The sequence below is a fragment of the Carassius auratus genome, unplaced genomic scaffold (genome assembly GCF_003368295.1).
Source record: "Carassius auratus strain Wakin unplaced genomic scaffold, ASM336829v1 scaf_tig00214259, whole genome shotgun sequence".
In the NCBI taxonomy this organism is placed as follows: domain Eukaryota; kingdom Metazoa; phylum Chordata; class Actinopteri; order Cypriniformes; family Cyprinidae; genus Carassius; species Carassius auratus.
Window position 1 is genome coordinate 938,037 of NW_020527582.1, and position 23,825 is coordinate 961,861.

At 34.1% G+C, this 23,825-nt stretch overlaps 1 protein-coding gene across 1 annotated transcript in view; it reads left to right on the forward strand.

Moving 5' to 3' along the window:
• Positions 1 to 23,825, forward strand: part of slco3a1a (solute carrier organic anion transporter family member 3A1a) — a 49,148-nt gene that overhangs the window by 18,378 nt on the left and 6,945 nt on the right. Inside the window, exons 3-5 of the mRNA XM_026257257.1 lie at positions 20,445 to 20,543; positions 21,069 to 21,344; positions 23,159 to 23,323. Of these exons, the coding sequence (XP_026113042.1) occupies positions 20,445 to 20,543; positions 21,069 to 21,344; positions 23,159 to 23,323 (540 nt within the window). The remainder of the gene's footprint in view (positions 1 to 20,444; positions 20,544 to 21,068; positions 21,345 to 23,158; positions 23,324 to 23,825) is intronic.

Genomic DNA, 23,825 nt, shown 5'->3' on the forward strand with positions numbered 1-23,825 from the left:
ATTTGCATGTTTTGTTTCTTGCATTTTTGTATTTAGGTCTCACAATTACAATTATTGCTCATAGTTATTACTTTATATCTCACAATGTCTGTATTTCTCTCAGTTGCATCTTTATTTCTCGTAATAAGGCGGTTATATTTTTGTACTTTATGTCTTGTAGTTTCAACTTTATTGTAAATCTGAAAGTATAACACATGGATTAATATGCTAAAACATATCTGACAATTGTGACATTTTTGTACTTCTTTAATATCTCACATTCTGACTTAATATCTTGCTATTGAAACTCTTATTTCTTACAGTTTTGACTTTATATCTCACCATTACAACTATTTCTCATAATTGTGACTTTATATCTGATAATGTGACTGTAAATGTAAAAGGCTACGTTTACATGCACCCAAATAATCAGTTTGTAATTGGATTGACCGCTTAATCGGATTGAAAAACGTTCATATAAACACTTTAATCGATCCGATTGCGCTCGATCCGAATGAAATTTCAATCAGATTGAAGGGGGTGGTTTATTCCTCTTCTAATACGATTGAGCGTGCATGTAAACAGTCGATCGGATTGAACCATGAAACTGAAAGGACTGCGCATGTGCAATGATGCAGAAATAACTTAATGACGTATGACACACAGAACGAGCAGCTCTTCCTTTTGAATAAAGTGTTGTATAAATTTGTGTCCTGTCATTATAAAACTTTCCTTTCACTCGGCAACTGTGAAGTGGAGCAGGACAGCCTTGTTTTGGTTACTCATCCACAGGCGACCCGTTTTGGGCATGGGGAGGGGCTTTTTTTTTTTTTCGCGTGATAAATATGAGCAGCACAGCACAGTGGTTTATATGTTTATTTATCCATAAAGGTATATATAATAATTCTGCTGTTAAAAACAAATAAAGAAACCATGTAGGAGAGTGGTTATTGTGTGTAAGCAGTGAGAAACTCAATATTATCTATATGTCACTTTAACTTTTCACTTTCACTATTTGAGCAGTGTGCGCATGTCTAAAAAAAAATCTATTCCGATTTGTAGCTTGTGACATATAAACACGCACATCAACCGGATCACTTTATTTAGCGTTCATGTAAACACTACAATCAGATTCATCAATCGTAATGAATTCAGTCCGATTAAACCCAAAAAGTGTGCATGTAAACGTAGCCAATGTGACTTCACATCCTGCAGTTGTGACATAATATGTATGACACTTTACTTATAAAGCAGGTAAACAAACCTTTTGTATGATGATCTTATTTTTAGTGCCTCAACATTTGGGCGTTTGACTAAAGCAAACAAACGCAGATGGGGTCAGGACTGAAAATGGACGCTGTTCCCAGAACTCTTGTAACCTTTTGCAGTTCACTGCTAATTTTGGGTCTTCCCACAGGGGCTTGACTCTAGAAATTCACAGCATGTACATGCAGGGATTAGGGTATTGTCATGACAGTCAGGAACGCTTGAGCCCCACCAAACTGGCTCTCAATGCTTTACAAGCTTTTACAGTGGCAGTAACATGATTCCTGCATGTTGACGTAGATGATTGAATTCATGTAGCCCAAAGACAGTGAGGGGACAGCAGCTGCAGACAGCTTATTCAAACACATTAGCCTGCTTGTGTTTGAATATCCTGTTTCTGGTAACTGATAAAAATCAATACATACACAAAAATTTCCAGACAAGTCTGCAACAAAGAACGATGGATTCTGAAACTCTGATTTGTTGATAAGATTCACCAAAATACTGAGGAAAAAATTCCTTACACTAACAAAAAACATTTTGCAATAGTAAAACGTAAAAAAAAAAATCAATTAAATATGCAGTCAGGCACTGTAGCTAACACGGTGGCAGACGTGAAGACTGTTTGTTTTTGTCTCTGGTTAGGCAGATCTGGGAAGACTTAACCTGCTCTGAGCTTTTTTTACCACCCAGGCCAAAGATGATATGGCAGATAAGTGGTTGGTGGAGGCAGGGAAATGAAAGTACTGTTTTATTCTGCTGTAGATTTATATGCAGGATACTGGCAAATATCTTTAAAAAATAAAACATAGGCATCATATTCACAATGTGAACATTTATTAGCATAATGAACTTTGTTGTGGCAAGTCTAATCATATTAAAGTTTTGGGCCTGCTGTTAAACATGTAATGTGTGCATAATTTTTTAAATAGCAATCATTTTGCATATAGGTACATTCAGTCATTTTTCCTGATTAAAAAAATATTAAATTTAGCATTACATCACTTGCTCATCGATGGATCATCTGCAGTAAATGGGTGCCGTCGGAGTTAGAGTCCAAACAGCTGATAAAAATATCACCATAATCCAGAAGTATTCCACACAACAGTGCATCAATTTAATATCTTGTGAAGCGAAAAGCTGTGTTTGTAAGAAACAAATCCATCATGAAGGCATAATGAAATGTTTTAATCATTTTAACTCAAAGGGCTGCTCCACCCAATTTAAAAATGTTGTCTTTAATCAGTTACCCCGTGTCGTTCCAAAGCCATAAAAGCTTTGTTCGTCTTCGGAACACAATTTAAGATATTTTGGGTGAAAACCAGGAGGCTTGTGACTTTCCCATTGAATGCCAAGTAACAAAATATCTTAAATTGTGTTCCGAAGATGATTTAAGCTTTTATGGGTTTGAAAATGACATGGAGGTAAGTGATTAATGACAAAACTTTCATTTTGGGGTGGATTAAACCTTTAACTGTCCCTTTTACCAAAATACCAAATTCCAAAATAATATGTCCCCTTGTTGTCATCTCACATCAAAATCCTTTAACATATGTGTTTGGAACTGTTTTAGACTGTTTACACTTGTAAACAGTGCTTGATCTGGGCATATTTCTCTCCTTAATAAGATATAAAGCATAGAGGACTTTTTAGCCGAATGTAGTGTTTTGAAGTTAAAAACATCTTTATGGATTTGTTCATTACAAATATACAGCTTTTTGCTTTTCAAGACATTAACTGATGGATGGAGTCGTGTGGATTACTTGTGGATTTTTGTGATGTTTTTATTGGCTGTTTGGACTCTCATTCTGACGGCACCTATTCACTGCAGAGGATTCACTGGTGAGCAAGGGATGTATTGCTTAATTTCTCCAAATCTATTCTGAAACTCATCTACATCTTGATTGGCCTGAGGGTGAGTACATTTTTTTTTTTTTTTTTTTTTTTTTTTGAGGTTAACTATCTCTTTAATTTTAAACCTCTGTCTCTGTCTGTCAATACTGTTGTCCACAGATCTTTAAAAGTTCATATGTTTCTCTCTGAAGTTATCAAAAGAAACTTATGATAAGGATTAACAATACTGGCAAATGCAATAAAATACAATCTTTTGAACATTGAACTTTATTCTGCTATGTTGATGTTTATCTGAATGATGATGTTTAGAGATCTCAGATGCATCCCTAAGAGACACGTCAACGTGGCTGCTGCAGTCATTCAGCTTCACCCCCTGCCATCAGCCACGCATGCTCACAAGCTACTGAAACACTGCATGTGTCATGTAATGTCATCTTGAAGGATTAAGTTCTAAATGGGTTTTTCCATTTCGCCGATAAGCTTCATGCCAAGACCGCGCCTTACTAACTCCTGTTTGTTTGAGAACAATGAACGTTGTCGTCTCTTGCTCTGCGGGGGTGAGAGAACAGAGTCCAGCAGTCCTCTCTCTCCCAGACAAATCCATTCTTTTCTGTCTCCTGTCAACTCCTGCATTATTTTGCTAAATAAATATAACCAGCCCTCACTTTAAGTTAGTCTCAAGTGCTCTAGTGCATGCTTGTTTAGAATAATTAACAGTAGCTCATAGTAAGGGGTCTCAAGCACCTTTTTTTTTTTTTTTTTGGAGGTAAGAAATAGTTCACTTATGTGAGACCAAATAATAACCAAATATATATATATTTATTTATTTATTTTTTTTTTTTTAAAGTAAAGATGGGATATGCTACTTAGAAAGAAACTAATCACGTGGGCAGAAAGCAGTGCTAAGATGATTATGTTGAGAAGAGCATGTCCAACCTTGGTGAAGCCCAATTGAATGGTCTGCCTTTGAACTTGGATAAAACTGATTCATTTAAATGGAACAAAGGCAGACATCAAGATTAGCATTAAGACTGCATTAAAATGAGGTTGAGTAACATCATTAGTGTCATCTGGCATCACTCGCCTTACTTAATCCTATCACTGGTCAATCCTGCTTCACCAATTCAGACTAAAAAAATCCTAGATAATAGAAAAGATCTACTTTCCCTTCCAAACAATCTGTGCAAACAATAGACTGTCATTCAGCCATGTAGAGGAACAGGATACAGCGTTTGAATCGCATGACCATTTTTTACATCATGTTTTATTGCTACTATAACCACTTAATTTATTCTTCATTGTAAAGCTCATTATTATAAAAAGACAAGAAATGGCTTTGCACATTGATTTCCATGCTTCCATCCCACTCCATTAGCTTTAGAGGATGCGATGTCAACTGTTGTTACATGCAGACACACAAGCCAGATCTATGCATTCTACTGGCTGCTCGTAATTGTTATTTTCTGTTTACATGCTCTAAAGTGCTTGTAGCCCTGTCAAAAATGGTTTGTTGGAGATGGCTTATGAGATGTGATGATCTAGTAGTCCAACTGCTTGGGAACTTTCCACCACACAATTAGTATCAATGTCATTGCATATGGAAATATATATATATAATTTTTGTTTGTTTGTTTTTTGTTACTGAAGTGTTCAAATACATTTTGTGGCTGCTCATAATTTTTTGACACAAATCACAGATTGTGGGACTGATGGTGGTCCTCAAGCATCATCTTTCACTTGTTCACCAATCCCCATGAACTTGATAACCCGTCACTGCTGAAATCTGGGTCACAAGTCTCTTTCTCTGCTGATTATAAAGCGGATTTTTTTTGGTGCTGTTGAAAACATGGAGTGGTGGGGGGTGGGGGGCATTATAAAATACAACACATCACATCAGTGGTTTGTCTGATTGTGCAATCTAGACTCGAAATTATCACATTGAGATGCTCAGTTCCTCCACTGTCACATAAATTCTCACCGTCTTTTATTGATCCAGGAATCTTGGCGCTTCAAATCAGGCATGATTTTATTAGACTAGCCTGTTCTTACAGATTCATGCTGCCCCCGGCATTAGTGTAAATACCTGGACTCATTGATTGAGTGGTTATTAGCTCTCTAAACTCCTTTCTGTGTGTTCAGCTCTTTGCATTAATGGTGGTTTGAGGTGCAGGATAGGGTTGTCTAATTAAATGGGTGTGGATCAATAACGGTTGGCTAAAATGATTATATTCAGTGTTCACTTGTATTATTAATTGTTAAGAGATATCCTCCATTTTTCTCTGAACATGCCTATCTGAGTAACACAAGAGGTATTAGTAGTAGATATGCAGAATGGGATTGCACATTAAATACACCTCTAAGATAATGCACAGCTCAGGTTTCCAACCACAATCGGCTGTTTATCCACAGTATAAGTTGATGGAAAAGTATTTACAGGGATTGAAAAAAAATCAATACTGGCTGTGGATAAATTCTTCCCTTTGTTAGGATCAGTGACAGACTGATATATTTGTCAGGATGATAAATAATTTGGCCATTTTGACTATTAAATCTGAGACTAAGATAAGTTCAGTTTTGCTCATAAATGTTGTGTTGGTAAGATTTAAGTAAGTCTCTGAGTCTGAATTAATAGACAGAAATTCCCTGAAATGTTATTGCAAGAAATAAATAGCTGTTTTCAATTATAATAGAAGCATTCTTTAATGAATAACAAACAGAGCTTATTTGAGCACTAAGTTTCAGACTTGAATTGTTCTTGCTGAATAAAAGTATTAATTTATTCGAAAAAACAAACAAACTTGTAAACAGTCCTTGATCTGGGCATATTTCCCTCCTGAATAAGATCTCTTAAAAAACAAAACTTACTAAACTCCCAAACACAAACTGCAAATATTGAACATGAAATTGCATTTACCTCAATTACTATTAGTATATTAATAATAATTATTAGATGACTACACTGTTTAAATGTATATTGCTGTTAAACAATTAATCATGATTAATTGCATCCAAAATAAACGTTTTTGTTTATGTAATATATATGTGTGTGTAAATGTATTATGTAAATATAAATACACACATAAGGTATATATTATGTGTGTATTTAGGCATTTACATGTATATATTTATATTTATAGAATTTATATTACATATAAATATATTTAATATACCAATATAACATATTTTTCTCAAATATACACATGCATGTGTATGTGTGTATTTATATATACATAATAAATATACACAGTAAATACACATATATTACGGAAACAAAAACTTTAATTTTGGATATGATTAATCAAGATTAATCAGCCCCTCCAGGATTTTGCGATTGCTGAATTTATCGCAAAATCAAGCAAACTCCGCAATTTTCGCAAAAGATTGCAAATTTCCGTAATTGCCGCAAATTTCCCGCATAATCTGGGCTTAAACGCGTCCCGTGACGTCATCGCAATGCACATTAAGTCAAAGAAAGTTTATTGCTCAGTTCCAAAAATTGAATGAACAGGCTGGTGTTCTCATCATGACCGATGTACAAGAGCTACATTGGATAAACAAACCGAAAGTGGAATGAATCCACGCTACTAGTTTGGGCTACGCAGCACAGACCGTTGATCTGCTCGAGCCGGAGCCACGAGCTGATCTCGATCACGCGACACTGATATACACAGCGCTGGGAGATAAAGTGTGATGAAAGTAGTCAAATTCACCACAGAATCAATCTCTTTTAAATCTTGTGAGAATCATTCAAATTCAGTGCAAAATTATGTTAAAGCTACAGATACCAGAACAAACGCCACAGGTGTGGAAACAATTATTTAAAAATAAAAAAGATATTAAATGACCACTAGAAGATGGCTGCAGAGAAGTACTTACAGGTCATTTCCATTCCCTAATATGTATATTTTTTGTATTCATTAAATTATATTTAGACATTATGATTGACAGTATTGAAAGTAAATTTTATCAGATGTAGTATATTTATTACATCTGTAAGACGTCTGCTAAAGATCTGGGAATCATTTGCTGTGTACTCTGATAAAGGTCTCAGAAGCAGTTTTATGCATTCTAATAAATGTCAATTTGACATCTGACAGAAAACATCTTAGAGACGTACTGCAGATGAACCAGCACTCTTAAAAATACATCTTGCACATTTAAATGCAGACATTAGATGTACATGTGTGATCAGGGTGAGTGCTTTACTGTCAGGTGCTGGTGCCACCTTCAACTTAATGGCACTAGTGCTGGTGTCCTCAAACGTTAGAATGTTTATTCAGACAAATACTATATCCCTTTAATATTGGTTATTGTCTGTTTGGTTTTAGAATAATTTTTGATAGTTTTCAGCATACTATAGTGCATTTGAATTGTATTTTATTGTAATTTTAGATGTTATGTATTTTCATTAAAGTATTCTATTTAATAAATTTTTTCAGCGTCGTGAACATTCACCTTTAGATATCAGCATTGACATCTGTCATTACAAAACCCATATCAGAGCGCATTAGTCAGATCATGACATAATATATCTACAATTCATTTTTAGCACAGTTCATCACAGTCATGTTTGATTGAAAGATCAGTATTGCAACTTTCTACCAATACTAAAGTTTATGGCAGATCTAGTCTATTTACTGCTTTCCTTCCGGATGCAGTACAATTAGCGCCTAATTACGAATAGCAGGCATGCTTTGCTCTGAGGGGCTTCTTTATTCATTGGCCTGGTTCCTCTCTGGATACAGCTTGGAAGTATCTGGAGACCCGCTGTTGGCACTGTTATACTGATAATTAGGCCAAGGCACCTGCTGGAGAAGGGTGGACCAGCTGTAGTCAATACTGCGGCCCCCTCCTTCAGTGCAGCTGGAGCTCTTCACCAATAAGCCCATGGAGACTTCAGGCCTGCTGCTTCTTCAACACTACTACATGCTCATCTTCTCTCAGGGCTTTTTGTGTTTCTGGCGTTTAGCACAAAGGAAACATCAGACACAGCAGCCAAAGTATGCTAGTGGTGCCAGTGGCCAGGACATAACTGCTGGACTTCTGTCCACTACATGACTACTGTCATTCCATCTTTTGGTTTTTGTTTCACTCTTTGCCCTTGTGGTGCAATATAAGCATTCAGAAGGACAGTCTGTTTGCAAACATGCCAGCCCTGGTTTTATAATTTTATCATATTTGTTGTAATATGAGACTGCCACAAGCTATTATGATACAACCAACTGCTACAAAGAAAGTGCAATTATGCAGAAGATGCAGAGAAATTTGGGATCAGTTCCCTTGTTCTTTATTTAGACAAAGGAACATTTAGCCACTGCTTGACCATTAACTGATAAGTTTCGGTTATCCCATGCTATTTTATTTTAGTTAACTTTAGTTTAGTTTAATCTATTGTTTATTGATTTTATATTTTCTTTTTACTTTTTACTTGTTTTGTTTTGTTTTGTTTTGTTTGCTTTGCTTTGCTTTGCTTTGTTTTGCACTGCTTTGTTTTGCTTTGTTTTGCTTTGCTTTGCCCTGTTTTGTTTTGCTTTGCTTTGCTCCATTTTGATTGAGGGTTATTTTCAACTGAGAGCTTTCTCCAGCTATTTCAGACCTTCCTGAATAAGACTAAATTACATTATATGGCTTGTGACCACATCATCATTGACTAAAATGTGTTTTTCTTTCTACACAAGAGCGTGTTTCATTTATTCACACTTTAGCTTCTGTTTGTGTGTGAACATTATAAGCCTGTATTTTGGTGGGTTTTGCCACCCCAAGGTAATTTGGGATGCTTTGAAGTGAGTCAAACAAAATGCACAGTTGCAGATTTCTATCTTTCTTCAAAAGGCAGGTTGGCTTATCTCATTCCTGCAAACTTGGCTTAAGGTTAACATTGGCCTGTGATGCTGCTGGCGCGCTGAATTATTTTCCAAGTATGTGCTAAGCTGTTTTGATGAAGATGTTGGAGATTTAAAATATTCTCAACACACATTTTTTTCTTAGATCGACTGAGTTAATATAGAAGGCAAATCAGTTGGAAGCAGGGTGTTTGCAAATTATTGTGTTTCTTCTTTGGAGTAAAAAAAAAATTACATATTGTGTGTTTTTAATAATGCTTTCTTTTTTAAGTGACCCGTCTTCACTGTATAATCATATTATATGTTATCTGTTGTTCAAATGTTTCCTGCTTATATTTGCATTCAGAACTCCTCCAATGAAACACTAAGGCTGTAATTTCATAAAAGAATATGTTTTGTTCATTTTAAGCATTTTCTATGAATACACAGAGCACTTGTGGTCTAAAGCATATCTTCTGTCCTTGAAAGACCCCATTTCTCAAGCATAATTGCTGTTACTATTATATTCTTGCCTGCAGCGAAGTAGACCGTGTGCTATTTGTTGCGGTTTCAGGCTACGGTTCTCAGCACTGAAGCGGCAATGCATTAAAGATCCATCAGCTTTGATACTGAAGTCTAATGAGAGGTCTCAACCTTATAAGAGGTTGTCAAGAATTGTTATACTGCATGAATATTATAAAGAACAGTATACCGAAGTGCATGTAAGTTTTAAATATTGTAATGTGTGCATTTTAAATTTGGCTCATTCTTTCACTCTCATTGGCTTTTTTATGATTATTTAGGGCAATATGATGGAGAACTGAAACACTATCGATTTAATGAGAAGAAGTTAATTAACATATGATCCCTGATAACTCACACAAACATTCCAAAAAGATACTTACTCCAAGCGTCATAGTTGAGATTGGTTTTGAGTCATAGTAGAATATCCCTCTGATTTTGTATTATTTGTTGCAAACTAATCTGGTCTTGTTGCAAGTACAACAGAATCAGATATTTTTTTCTTATTCAAAGACGTCTTTTTAAAAGAGTAATTACTTGTTGTGTCATCATCATGTCCTATATTTCATTATGATGCACCCATACTGTAATCAACAGCAATAAATGAAAAGCAGCATAATCTATAAGCATCCACTGCCATTTTGGCTTATGGGACCCTAAATTCTGTGGCTCAAGTAGATTAAAGGATTATCTGTCTTGTCAAAGCTTTTTTTATTTGTTTATTTTTTTCTATTTTTTGCCTTCAACTCTTCATGGGTTCTGTATATAACCATAAATGGGTGTTTCTTCAGCTATGGGCATATATATATATATATATATATATATATATATATATATATATATATATATATATATATATATATATATATATATATATAGATAGATAGATAGATAGATAGATAGATAGATAGATAGATAGATAGATAGATAGAGATATACATATCGCACACTGCAATTCTACCAAGATTTTTTTTTTGTTTTTGAACCACCAAGACTGCATTTATTTGATAAAGTATAAAATAAAAAAAACAAAACATTTAAAATTACTTTTCTATTTAAATAGATTTTAAAATGTTATTTATTCCTATGATGGCAAAGCTGTATTTACAGCATTATTTCTCCAGCCTTCATTCAGTGCCTCATTCCAGTCAGAAATCATTCTAATATGCTGATTAGCTGCTCAAGAGACATTACCTTTTATTATTAATGCTAATATTAAGTAATTATTATTTTCTTAGAAAGAAAATATTCTTAATATATTAGAAAATATTAGAAATCGAAAGTTTAAATGTTTATTTATTTGAAATGTGTGTAAAAAAACTTTTAATCAGTGCTTTATTGCTCATTATGGCTCTGAATTTCTTTTAATAAAAACACTTTTGAAGAATTGTTTTTTATTTTATTTTATTTTGTCTTTAACATTTTCACCATAGAGTCATTTTCAAATAACTTATTGTGTTTAATAGCATTCTGTGATTGAGATTGATAATATTACAGGCTAATTTGTTGATAATTTATAAAGATTAGCATGTTAATTTAAAAAAACAAGATTTGCGTCATAAAAGTGCCTGAAGTTGAAGAAACACCCATCTAACACCATAAATGGCAATGTGTTTGCCTTTTCTGACACATTTATGTCCCTAAAAACACTGAAGCCATGATATCTTGTTGTCCTAAGTAAAGATTATATTACAATGCCCTAGTTAGATATTGTTCGTGAGCAATCCGTAATCGTGTCATTAAGCGCCGGCTCTTCAAATGTTTGCGTGTGTTTGCTTTCCTGAGATGAGTTGTTAAAGATGTGTATCTCTAGGAAACAAGTTAAGAGAACAAATCCACACATGCTGAGTCCACAGATGCTGTCACAGTGGCTGCTTGTTGAAATGAAATGTGGAAAGTGACCTGAAGGAGGACATTCAGTGACACTTCACAAGCTTTATGATGGTCCATAAACCAGAGAAAACATTTCCTTTTAATATTGATTGCCAACATTCATTCCTCGCTGTCGCTTTGATAATATGAGGCATGTCGATCAAATGATGAAGATTAGTAGACAGGTTCACTTCAAAATAAAAGACATGTTGTGTTCCAGATCATGTTTTGAGGTAGTTACCTCATAATTACATAATTATATAATCATAATCATTATTATAATCTGTGCTCATTTGTGTTTTTTATTTATAGGTGGCTGACTCATAAATCTTTAAGCATCAAACAGCTTGCTAGTCTAAAATAGAAATCCATTTTCTGATAAATCCAGAATGTGTGTGGCAAGCCGGTTATGAATTATATAATCTGAGAGATTGCTTATGCCCTTTTTTCGCCTCATGTTCCAGATGCCAGACGGAGTAAAGTTCTTAGACGGGGAATTTGTAAAAAATTCCTCCCACACCCTGGGAAAACCAAACAGCCCTAAACTACTTGGACAGAAATCAAAAGCCTCCTGGCCTCTAAATGTCCCTGCATCAGAAAAGATGTGTGCATAATGCACCATAGGAAAATTTGCATTGGGTTCTCCTTAAAATTAATTGTTTGCACTGGGTTGCTGTGTTGATTTGGCCAGTTTTGCTAAGATATACTGTAACTGTGGCTCCATTACATAAAATATTCTCTTTATTTAGAAATATGGGATTAGGTTTTTGGCATTGAAAATAACGTTTGAGATTAAGGCTGCAATATTTCAAAACGTATTTCTAGTACAGTCTTTGCTTTGTCAGACACACGGCATCAACATCTGATCTTTGATTCAGACTGACAGGCCTCTGGTCAGTGGCGTGTAGCATTAGTCTGTGAGGGACAGACAGTTTGATGTTTTTGAACAGCAGGGGAGAAATGAAGAGAAGGGACACATATATTTATTTGATCAGGAGTTTATAACATGATTTTAAATCAAAATTGTAAAAATAAATATGTAAATAAAATAAAATGTTGTAAACCGCATGAAAGTGAATGGGAATTTGAGTAAGTTTTAAGGCAATATTAAAAAATATAAATAATTATATGTGACTTATGAGACTTGATGGCTTATAATTACTTATATCAGACCTGATATGATGCATCTTACAGTGCCATATTTAGATTGAGACCTACTGCATACAGTACTGCATACCTTATTGCATACACCAATACTTTTATGATATTTTTCATCTTTTTTTCTTTCTTATTCATTCATTCATTCATTTGGCAGCATCCATACCAATTCATCATCTTTAAATTAAAATAAGTGGCCCCTAAATTCCCCCTTATGTTCTGCAAAATAAAGAATGTCATACAGGTTTGGAACAATTATATTTTCAAATTTTTGAGTGAACTGTTCCTTTAAGAATATAGAGTTATGCAGTTGTTGTTGACATGGATACACTGAATTTAGATTTCTTTGTGTCAGTTTTTCTTAAAGAAAATAGTGTCTGTCTTTGGTAAAAATAATATATCATATTAAGCTTATCAGACACATTGGCCATCTGCCTTTCTCCTGTTTGTCTTTGAAACTGCTAGACACAATTTCATACTGTCAGTTTTCTTCTGCCCTAATATTGTGGGACTGACTGACTTTCCTTCAGCATTTAACACTGTCATTTCATCAGTCAAGTGCTTTAAAAATATATTAATGTTGGTCATGTTTGATAATAATTTCACCCCTGTATAGCATGGGTCGTGTTACAAAGCTCTAGATCTCCCCTACGGAAAATGAAACGAATGCACATTCACATTCTGAAACAGGAATGGAGCAGAAAGTGAAAATTTCCGTCTGACAGCGTGAATAAGTCCCTGACCTGACTTTATGTTTGCGAAATTCTTGCGTTCCTTCACTGCGGAAATGTCTAGTCCAATTGCTTCAGTGTCACTGTGGATTTTTTTCGCTGTCAGTCTGTCAGCACGCTCTAAAGGGCACACGTTACATACAGGAAAGCACTCATTCTCTTGCTCTCGTTTACATTGTTTTCATTTTTTTACTGTCTAAAACAGCCTGGTTTGTTAGGTCAGACACTGTGACACCTGAGATTTTGACATGTCATGCCACACAGTTCAGACTATTGTTTCAGTCTGATTTGTGATGGAATGCATATGCTCTTGGTGCATAAAGAAGATCTGTTAATTTGTAAAGACTAAAGTTTCAAATCCAAGGAGATAAAGAGTTAAGACTCGTCCACACCCCCCTAAAACGGCTCGTTCTAACACGCCCCCACATGTCTACCTCACTATGTGGAAAGATTTGCATAACGCCACCAAGATGTTCACGCAAAGAAAGATTTACCTTTTATTCTTGTTGTTGTATTGTTGTTGCCGCCACCCCCATGTCATATAGACACTGTGTGTTTCACTGTGAAAGCTAAACTACTTTGTTTGGCCTTCCAAAAGAGGACAATATCTGCTTCATCATGCCTGGAGCGTATCTGTGCTGATCGTTTGAGGAAATACATCAACTATATTTATAACTATATAACTATAATACATTGCGCTGTGGATCGCTGGATTGGCTTTCACAGTGGACGAAGCGGAGTCCAGCCCAGGGTCATCAAAAGCCAAACGGACTTGAGAAAGCAAAACTATGTTGAGAAAGCAAAACTCCTTTGTTTGGCCTTTCAAAAGAGGACATGACTATAAATCATGTTTATATCACGTTTATAATTGGTTTTACGCTTATGCCTCGTCACTCCGGCCGGACAAGGCAACACAATATGTGAAGGGGCGTAACATTTTCGTCACACGCTTGAGGTATTCGGCCAATCAAAATGCACTGGATAGCTGGCCAATCAGAGCACACCTTGCTTTTCAGACCGACGAGCCTTGTAAAAAATCAACTTGTTTCAGAAGGTGGGGCATAGAGGAGAAACAATAATGTGCAGCATGTGGAAAATAATGTTATTTTTTAACCTTAAACCCCATAAACGTATTTCATTACACCAAATAATGTTCTTTTTAGCAGCATCATATGACCCCTTTAAGCACTTAACACATGATACAGTATATGTGCATGCTTACCGATGCAATTTTGTGGGAGTGTGTGTATGTGTTTATGTCGCATAAGCTCTGGTGTATAACGTACACCGGTGGAGTTGCTTTGTAAGCTCACTCTGGATTATGACAGGTAAAAAGTCTCTTGCAGCAACTTATAATGAACACAAAGCACTTAACTGAAGCTCAACTGCAATTTATTTGTACCTGTATGGAAACATATTACTCATGCCAGCTTGAAAGTAATACAAAAAAAAAAAAAAAACCTGACAGTGACATTACGATTTTGGCCAAAATATAATTGTTTTCATGTTATGGCCAGTAACCAGTAATTTTATTGTATCAGTATATACTGTGCATCCTTAGTTTTTGTGTTGAAATCAAATCAAATTTACTTGAATTCAGAAATATACCACATGCACTACTATTTGAGCACCAAATCAGATTATTGAAGTTTGAGGTTACACTTTATTTTAAAGTTTTCTTGGTTTAAGTGTTATTATAGATATACACACTTTGCAATATTATTTATCTACTTACTATAGGGTTAGGATTAGAGTTTGATTTAGGGCATGTAACTCTGCATAATTTATTGCTATAATAATAATGTAATATGTGTAACAAGTACACCTTAAAATAAAGTGGATCCTTGAATGATTTCTGAAGGATAGTGTGACACTGAAGCCTGGAGTGCTTGCTACTGAAAATTCAGCTTTTCCATCACGGGAATAATAACATGTAATTTATATAATTTGGCTTCTGGATTTTTTGCGGAATTGTGGTGGGAAAAGTATACAAAGTGAAGCATAAAATGCAACCAGAGAATGCAGTAGATCTTAGGATAACTATTTAGCAGCTGTTTCTTTGCTCTATTTTTCATTTCTGTCTCATGCCGAAAGATTGAATTGATAACTGCTAAAGACTTGCTGAGATGTGTGAGTGTGGTCTGTTGTGTGAAGTGCAAAAACCAGCTCGTGTTCAAATCTTGATAACAATCAGATTGAATATAATTTGTCTTATTATTTATCCTAAATGTTAGTGATTTATCATAAAGTGCAACACTATGTCATGCAATACTGTCTCGTATGATAATTGAACACACCACTGTTTCTTGAAGCATTTTACACATGCTTTTATAAAGATCCTTTCTTGAAGGATCGTCGGAGTTCACGATCATAGACGCTTAGCTGATTCATGTGTAATTCTCAGTAAATGTCATTCTTTTCTGTCCTCTAAAGAGACATTTTAGGCAATAAAAGGCTGTAACATTATACCATTACGTCTAGGCTGCGCTGAAAGTAGATGTTAAAATGTTGCAGTGGAATAGGCCACACATGAATGTTTTTCCTTGTTATCCAAACAAGATTTCCTGGAAGAAGAAAAAAAAAAGAGTAATTTCAAAGATATTTAAGAGAATAATGGACCTTACACAGCATGCCATTTTAATACCTGCTCTTTTCTTTAATGATGATTTAAGTTGTAAAGTTAAAAATGCTTACCACCGAATTTGTACTGTGCGGTAAATTGGACATAATTACCTGCACGTTGATGATTAGCGGAAAGGATGTAGGAAGTAGCCCATTTCTCCAGTGACTAAACGCCCAGTTAACCTTATTTATGTTACACGTCCCCATGAGAAAAACAAATGAAAGGACACTCAGGACAGACACAGTTTTGGAGAAGCAGCAGAAAGACAGATAAGGAAAGAAAAAGTGACACTTTTTGACCTTTAAAACATCAGATTATACAGGCAAAATCATTTTAGAACTTCAGTTTTGATTTTTTTCATATCAAAACCATCTTACCTCAGTAGGGTTAAAAATGAAGTTTGTTTAACAAGAAGTGACGCTTATCGATCATAAGAAACATGTTTTTTTGCTTTATACAGAAAGAAGCTGCCTTCTGAAGAAGTTGGTGGAATTTTTTTGTGGTAGGGTCCTTTGCCCAAACCAGCTGTCACAATACTTTAGAGGTTATTGCAAGATTTCTGCTGCCTTTTTGAGGTTTCCTGTTGGGGTAGTCAGTTCTGAAGCGTTGCTATGAGCAATCGGCATACATAGATGCAAACAGAAACATGCAGTCTCTAAGGAAACACGCAGTAAAACACTGCAGTGCCTTCCACTGGGCAGCACAACAGTTGGGATGGAAACTCTGCAGCTGTTTCTTGTGAATCCAGGACCATGGGTTTACTGTGTTTTCAAACACAGGTTTTTTTTTTTTTTTTGTTTTTTTTTAAGCAAATCGCTGTGAAACCTGCAGACTAAATAATGTTCACAATTCTTAAATGTAAAAATATATACTCTTTAGAGATAATATGTATAAAACATTTATGTATTATATAACATATAGTATATTATTTAAAAAAATTTAAATATATATTTTTACATTTCTGATTTATATCAACATTTCTTATTATGGAAAATAAATATTTTTGCAGAAACTTTGAGAAATGTCTTTTTTCAGGACTCTTTGATCAATAGAAAGTTCAAAAGGTCAGTTTATTTTAAATAGAAATCTTTTGTAACATTCAAAACATCTTCACTGTCACTTTTGATCAATTTAATACATCCTTGCTGGAGAAAAGTATTCACTTTTTTTAAATACCTTTTTAATCTCTCCAAAAAATCTCTTCACTGTCACTTCAGATAATTTTTTGTGTCCTTGAAAAAAATATATTAATTTCACGTTTAAGTTGCTTAATTGGCATGAGTCATGACATATGTGTATATTTCCAAACCATTTTAAGTATGTGTAAAATACAGAATATAATTATATACAAAGTGATACAAGACATGATAAATGAGTAGTAAATAAGAGAAAATAAAATAAAATAAACAGCAGACATTTCACTTATATTATTACATAATTATAATAATTACAATTATATACAATAAAGTATATGTAAAACAATTTATTTAAAAAAAATTACAGATTTTCGTATTATACATTTATTTAAAAATTATACATTTTTTGCTTTTCAAAAAACATGATCTAATATATATATATATATATATATATATATATATATATATATATATATATATATATATATATATATATATATATATTTCTCCATGTAGCCCAACCCCTCTGTCAGTAATTAGTTATTTCTATTAAAACTGAAGGAAAACATTTCACAACCTGTTCCTATTTGATTCATGGGAAACATAAAGATGTTCTGTAAATCGAGAACAGGTCTTGTGGTTGCGGTTTGTAACAGGACATGCGGTTTGCTCTGTGTACGTGTGAGTACTCTCTTATGGCCAGAAGCTCAGGAAACAGGGCTCACAAACAAGCATTCATGCACATGTTTAAACTGCTGCTTTAATCTGAGGAATTCTAATGTAAGTACTGGTGAAAGTGACTCATGTTTTCCAGACAGACTCATTAATTGGTTGCTGGAGGATAGTGAGCCACATCTGTTGTGCTTCTGCCTTATAAGTGGTTGAAGCGTCGGTCTGGCTGACCTTATTGTGGTTTCAGCTCCTTCCATCAGTACTCAGAGATGACGTGTCTCTGTTGGTTTGCTTGTGGGTTGAGTGTGTATCTATTAAAGGATTCATGCCCTTTTGCATTTTAATGTGTGATCTATGAAGTTTTTCAGTGTAGAGTCTGAGAATTGTCTTCCTATCAAGCACATTAAACAGTCCACGAGGAACTCCAGCTCCCTGCTCAAAGGTCGCAGTCTAGCAAGTATCTCAGCAGCTTTTGTTTCAGGAACGACATCAAAGTGATGCTTCTCTGAAGTTGATGAGTGTGGTTTTCAGTGGGTTGGGTTGGGTTTTAGATATCATTTTTATAATTGTTATAGTATTCACATTTATTTGCAGTTATTTTTTATAATCAATTTTAATGTTTGTTTTATAAAAAAAAGTTAGACTTTTAAGTAAATTGTGTTAGTTTATCTTTTAATTAAGGTAAGGAATCAATACAAATTAAGCAGGGTTTTACCCATATACATTCATTATGATACATTTTGCATGGTTCCTAGTTGTAATATTTGTAATTGTTATAATTATAATCATTTATTTGTATTTATTTTTATAATTTATTTTAATTATAATAATGGAGTTTCTATTTATCCTTTTATAAATATTTTTAATATTAATATTTTATTTGTTTTAATAAATGACCTGGAAATTTTGATTTTTATCTTAAATTATTGTCTAGTTTATATTTTAATTTCAGGGCTATGAATTAAAAAAAAATTAAGTAGTGAATCTCACAGTTTTATATTATTTCACAGATAATAATAATAATAAAATAAATAATTATATATATATATATATATATATATATATATATAATATTTTTGGGTGAACACACATTTTTTAATACATCTTTTACTCTTATATTATCTTATATAGAAGGTCAGTATTGAGGATATAAAATGCTGACATAAGCAACATCCAACTCCACACCTGTCAGTAACAGACTGGACATTTGTGTTTTTCAGCTCTCTGTCAGCTCTCTGTCCTGCTGTACCCCATTGACTCAGAGCTGTCAGAAATTGCAACTAAAGCTGTATGTCAGACTTGCTACCGTCAAATCGCACATTTGTTTTGTCCATAACACTCAGTGAGACACATTTGGCACCAGCTTTTGTGATTGCACAGAGACGCATTGCTTGAAATGAAACAATATTGAGTATGTTTTAATAAGAGAATGACAGAGGATCAGGAAAGCTGATGATGAGGAGTGCCTGGATAAAGGCTTCATAATCTCAGAAGCTGCATGTGACCCACAGGGCTATTGCTGGGCCGCTGTCACACTTTTTGACAGCATATTAATAGGGATTTGTGCCCCAGATGTCTGCCACTCTGCCACTCCATTCCGCTCAAAAGCCAATCCTTTTTTCTTGCTTTGTGTGCAAACCTGTCAAGAACTGGAGAATTACTGGGACTGTGGAAGTGAGTTCTCATTCTTCACTTGGAATATTTGTTCAGGCAGCTTGTGCTCATAGTTTGGGAAGGTCGTGCATTTGAATGCTTCTCCTTAATATATTGTATTTTTAGTAAACCATTCTTTATTTATAATGCATTACTATTGATTTTGTAACATGTAGTGTCAAATAACAGCATATTAGTGTTTCATATAGCAATGGCATCAAGGGATCTTACGGTTTTGGAAGAGATCTGATACACCTTGCTTGTTTGAATTAATCTGTTCTTTTGGAAAATATGGGAAAGGGTGAAAACATAACACTGCATGCACACTGCAATATTTATCATACAAAATGTTCCTTCATGTATTTCTGATAGTAAATCTGTCTTCTTTAGTAGAATTTTCCTTGGGTTGACTGTGCCACCTTGTGGCTGGAAAACTGAAATCTTTCCCTCTTTTTGTAATTTTGTGAAAAATTGCCAGCTGTTGTTTTAAATAAAAAAAACTTTATCAGAAAATATTTACATTAATATTGCTATATTATAAAATGTCATTTTAATAACAAGAACAACGATAATAATAATAATAATAATAATAATACAAAATTATTATTTATATTATAATATATAGAGATAATATTGAGAAAATAGATTACTGTTGTTTTATATCATAAACCTGATTAGAAAATATTTACATTTATTTAATATAATTTCCTTATAATATAAAATGTTGTTTTAATAGTAATGCCAAACAAATTGAATTTTATTTGGACACACTTTATTTCAAGGTGTTCTTGTTACACGTGGTACATGTACAGTACTTACTATTATAATAACAATACATTATATGTAATTTCATGCAAGTAACCCTAAGCCAAACCATAATCCTAACCTTAACCATATAGTTAGTACATGTAGTTAATTAATATTACTCCGTGCTTGAATGTATAATTACACTGTAACAAAGACCACTTAAAATACAGTGTAACCCTTTATTTAGATTTATTTCAGAGAATATTAAAAATATAAATAAAAAATCAACAAATATAACAGGAAATGTTGGAATTTACTTTGTAACTGTGGTATGATCATATAATGACCATTTTATAATTGTAATGTTTCCAAAATCTGATATCTGATCATTTTTATTGTTGTATTTCAGGTATCCTCTTTTCCACACTGGTGTTTGGACCTGCCTGCGGTTTCATCCTGGGATCGGTCTGTACCAACTTTTACGTGGATGCTTTGTTCATCGACACAAGTGAGTTTCAGTTTATCTCCAGATACAACACAAACACTCAGTTTACTGCAACAGAAAACTGCTGCGAGGCGTATTGTCTCCCACCAACACGGCTCTTGCATCTATTGAATAATTAAAAGCACTGTCTTCCGCTCTGTATTCTAGATTCTGTTCTCAACTGTATTCTGTCTCACTGTCACGATCAATAATCAGCGAGAGAATCAAAAAGCACAGACAATTTCCACACTATCGCTGATCCATTATGTTGTCAAAAGTAAATGTGCATCCTTTTCTATTTAAGCGGCTTGGTCATTTCAGCTACATCCAATCCACCAAATATAGCACCGAAATCATTTGGAGTAGAATGAGGCTTACCGAATAGCTCATTGACTCCAGTGACTTTGAACAGCGCGACGGTTTTGATGTCAGATGTCTGTGAATTGCATCATGTAATTTGAATCTTTTTAAATGTATGCATATGTGAGAGATTCATCATTCTGCTGCACTTTTGTCATGTATTTATCACCCTGTGTTTGCTTCTCTCAGCTAAGCTGAACATCACTCCTGATGACCCCCGCTGGATCGGTGCATGGTGGGGCGGCTTTCTCCTCTGCGGTGTCTTACTCTTCTTCTCAGCCCTATTCATGTTTGGTTTCCCTCAGTCTCTGCCTGGCAAGGAGGTGGAGGGAGGTCATGAGAGCGAACAGACTATGCTGCCCTCGTCTTTACCCCAGGATTATGAGAAATCCAAGCCCAGCAATGGAGTCTACCAGAACTACCAGCCCAACAGCAACAGTCTGTCCTGCTGCCAGCATCTCCGAGGTCTCTGTGCCAGGATCTGGCTCCATTCACTATGTTACACAACCGCTAAACGCTTCCTTTCACTGAGTCTATGACTTCCAAGCCCACCGTGTGATGTTCTTACTGAGATTAGTCTGCTTTAGCTGAATATGGTTACACTTGTCTTTAAAGAATAAGGAGAAATGTTAGACGCAAACACCTGATGTGGGTCTTTTTCTTGATTGCGTGTATGTTAAATTGAAGAGTTGATCTGCTTAAATCTGTTTAAACCGTACCGGACATCTTCCTCTAATCGCAAGTCTAATTATACTTAATGATACTCTGAGGAGGTAATTAGACAGTTAGAGTTAAGTTGTATTTATGAGCAGGCCTGCATGGAATCTGCACCCGCAGGAGTTTGGAGGAACCATCCACATCCACTTATGTTTCAGCTTTTAAAACTAAAATCATTAACTGAATATATTATGTCTGACTTTTTTTGCTTTAAGTACTTAGTTATTGTAGTACTTGAACTTAAAAGAAAATAAAAATATATATTTTTAATTCCGTTTAAGTTCAAATACTAAAATAACTCAAATTAAATAAACTAAAACTAAAAAAGACAGACATATAATATGGACATAAAAAAAAAAAAAAAAAACTAAGACTAAAATGAAAAATTTTAAAAATGTAAAAAGTTGCTTTGGCCACTAACTCAAATTAAAAGTAGTGCTAAAATTACTGAAACTAAAATTGAAATTAAATAAAGAAAAAATAAAATAAAGATAAATAATGACAAAAGGGCATATCCTAATAAAATGAGCAAAACCTAAATTAAAATATAAATGAAAACTGACTATAAAAAGATAAAAACGGATTATTAATAAAATATTAATAAATGTCATATAAATAACATTGTTATGTTTTGTAAGTGTTTTGTAAGTATATTGTGTAATTTAATTTAACTTTTTGGTGCTCTAGTGTTTCTTATGAAATATAATGTTCAATTAGACAAAGTGTAGTGTAAGAAATACTTAATAAATCATATAAATCATTTATAAAATGTTATACATTGTTTCTGGTCAAGTAAATTATTTTTTTGTTATAAAAAAAAGAAGAAAAAAAGAAAAGCCCTTTTGTAGCAGTGATGACAGGGGCTCACAATTAGATTGATTTGATTTAAAAGATTAAGAAAACATATTTAGTTTAGAGTAATGTGCAAAAACAAACAAACAAAAAACATTATTTTCCATCTGGATCTGCTTATTAGAGTCAAGGTTTTAAACATGTTTCCAGCCAAACACGAAGAAGCACTTTTTGCGCGCTAACTGTCGCTCTCCAGGTTCATGCTGCCGTTCTTGTTTCTCGTCTGTTTGTCTGTAAATAGAGTAATTGTTATGCTGCAATTGTACTATACTTGTAAAGCTGTAATTTTGTACAACAGCATCCATCAATCATGGAAGATCTGATTACATGCTAGCTAACATGATGCATTACCAGCAAAGAAGCCATGGCAACATACAAGACTCTGTGCAGCAATAATGCAGGCAGCGGTTTTGTCCAACTTTTACCATCTGGTGTAAAAGCAGTCTCCGTCGTGATGTTTCAGACACATCTGTCAAATATATCAGTCAGAATGAAGGCTCCTCACAATTTTTCTGCAGCACTTTAGAAAAGAAAGAGGAAATTAGGAGGTGAATGTCTGTTGATTGCATCATAAATCATCTGTTTCTGCATTCAAGTCTTACAAGCGTCAATCTTAACTTTAACTGAATGTTATAGACTAGACTAGTCTGTCATTACTCAGTCACTGAACTCTCTGTCTCTCCACTCTGTCTCTTCCTCTTTCACTCCAGTTATTCCCAAGGTGACCAAGCACCTGCTGTCAAACCCGGTGTTCACGTGTATTGTGTTAGCTGCCTGTATGGAGATTGCTGTTGTTGCTGGCTTTGCTGCCTTCCTGGGCAAATATCTGGAGCAGCAGTTCAACCTCACCACCACCTCTGCTAACCAGCTGCTGGGTGTGTATAAACACACACTTACACACATACAACCAGCTGCAAAAGTCGGTCAGAATCTTTTTTTTTCCTGTTCTTTTTTATTGCCGATTTTAGTAGGAAATGTATTTGTCTTATTTTTCTTATTTTTGCCATTTTTACATTACGATTTAGTTTCAATACAGTTTTAATATTTTTTGTAATGCAGTTTTTATTGAAAGTTTAATACAAATTTTCATTGCAAATGATTAGCAAAAAAAAATGTTTTACTTTTATTCTAATTTTATTTAAAATGGCTATTATTTTAACTATTTTTTTCTAAAGTTTTATTGCAAATTTTTTACAGAAAAATTAAATTTTCCCTTTTTTTTTTATTATATAATAATTTAATAGTACCTTTTCCAATTTTTTAGCGAAAAAAAATATATATTTTTAAAAATTCAATAACAACAAATTATTTGAGGAAAACGTCTGGTTTGCTGTTTTCATTTTTAAGAATTTTTTTTATTAAATTTTTAATTGCAAT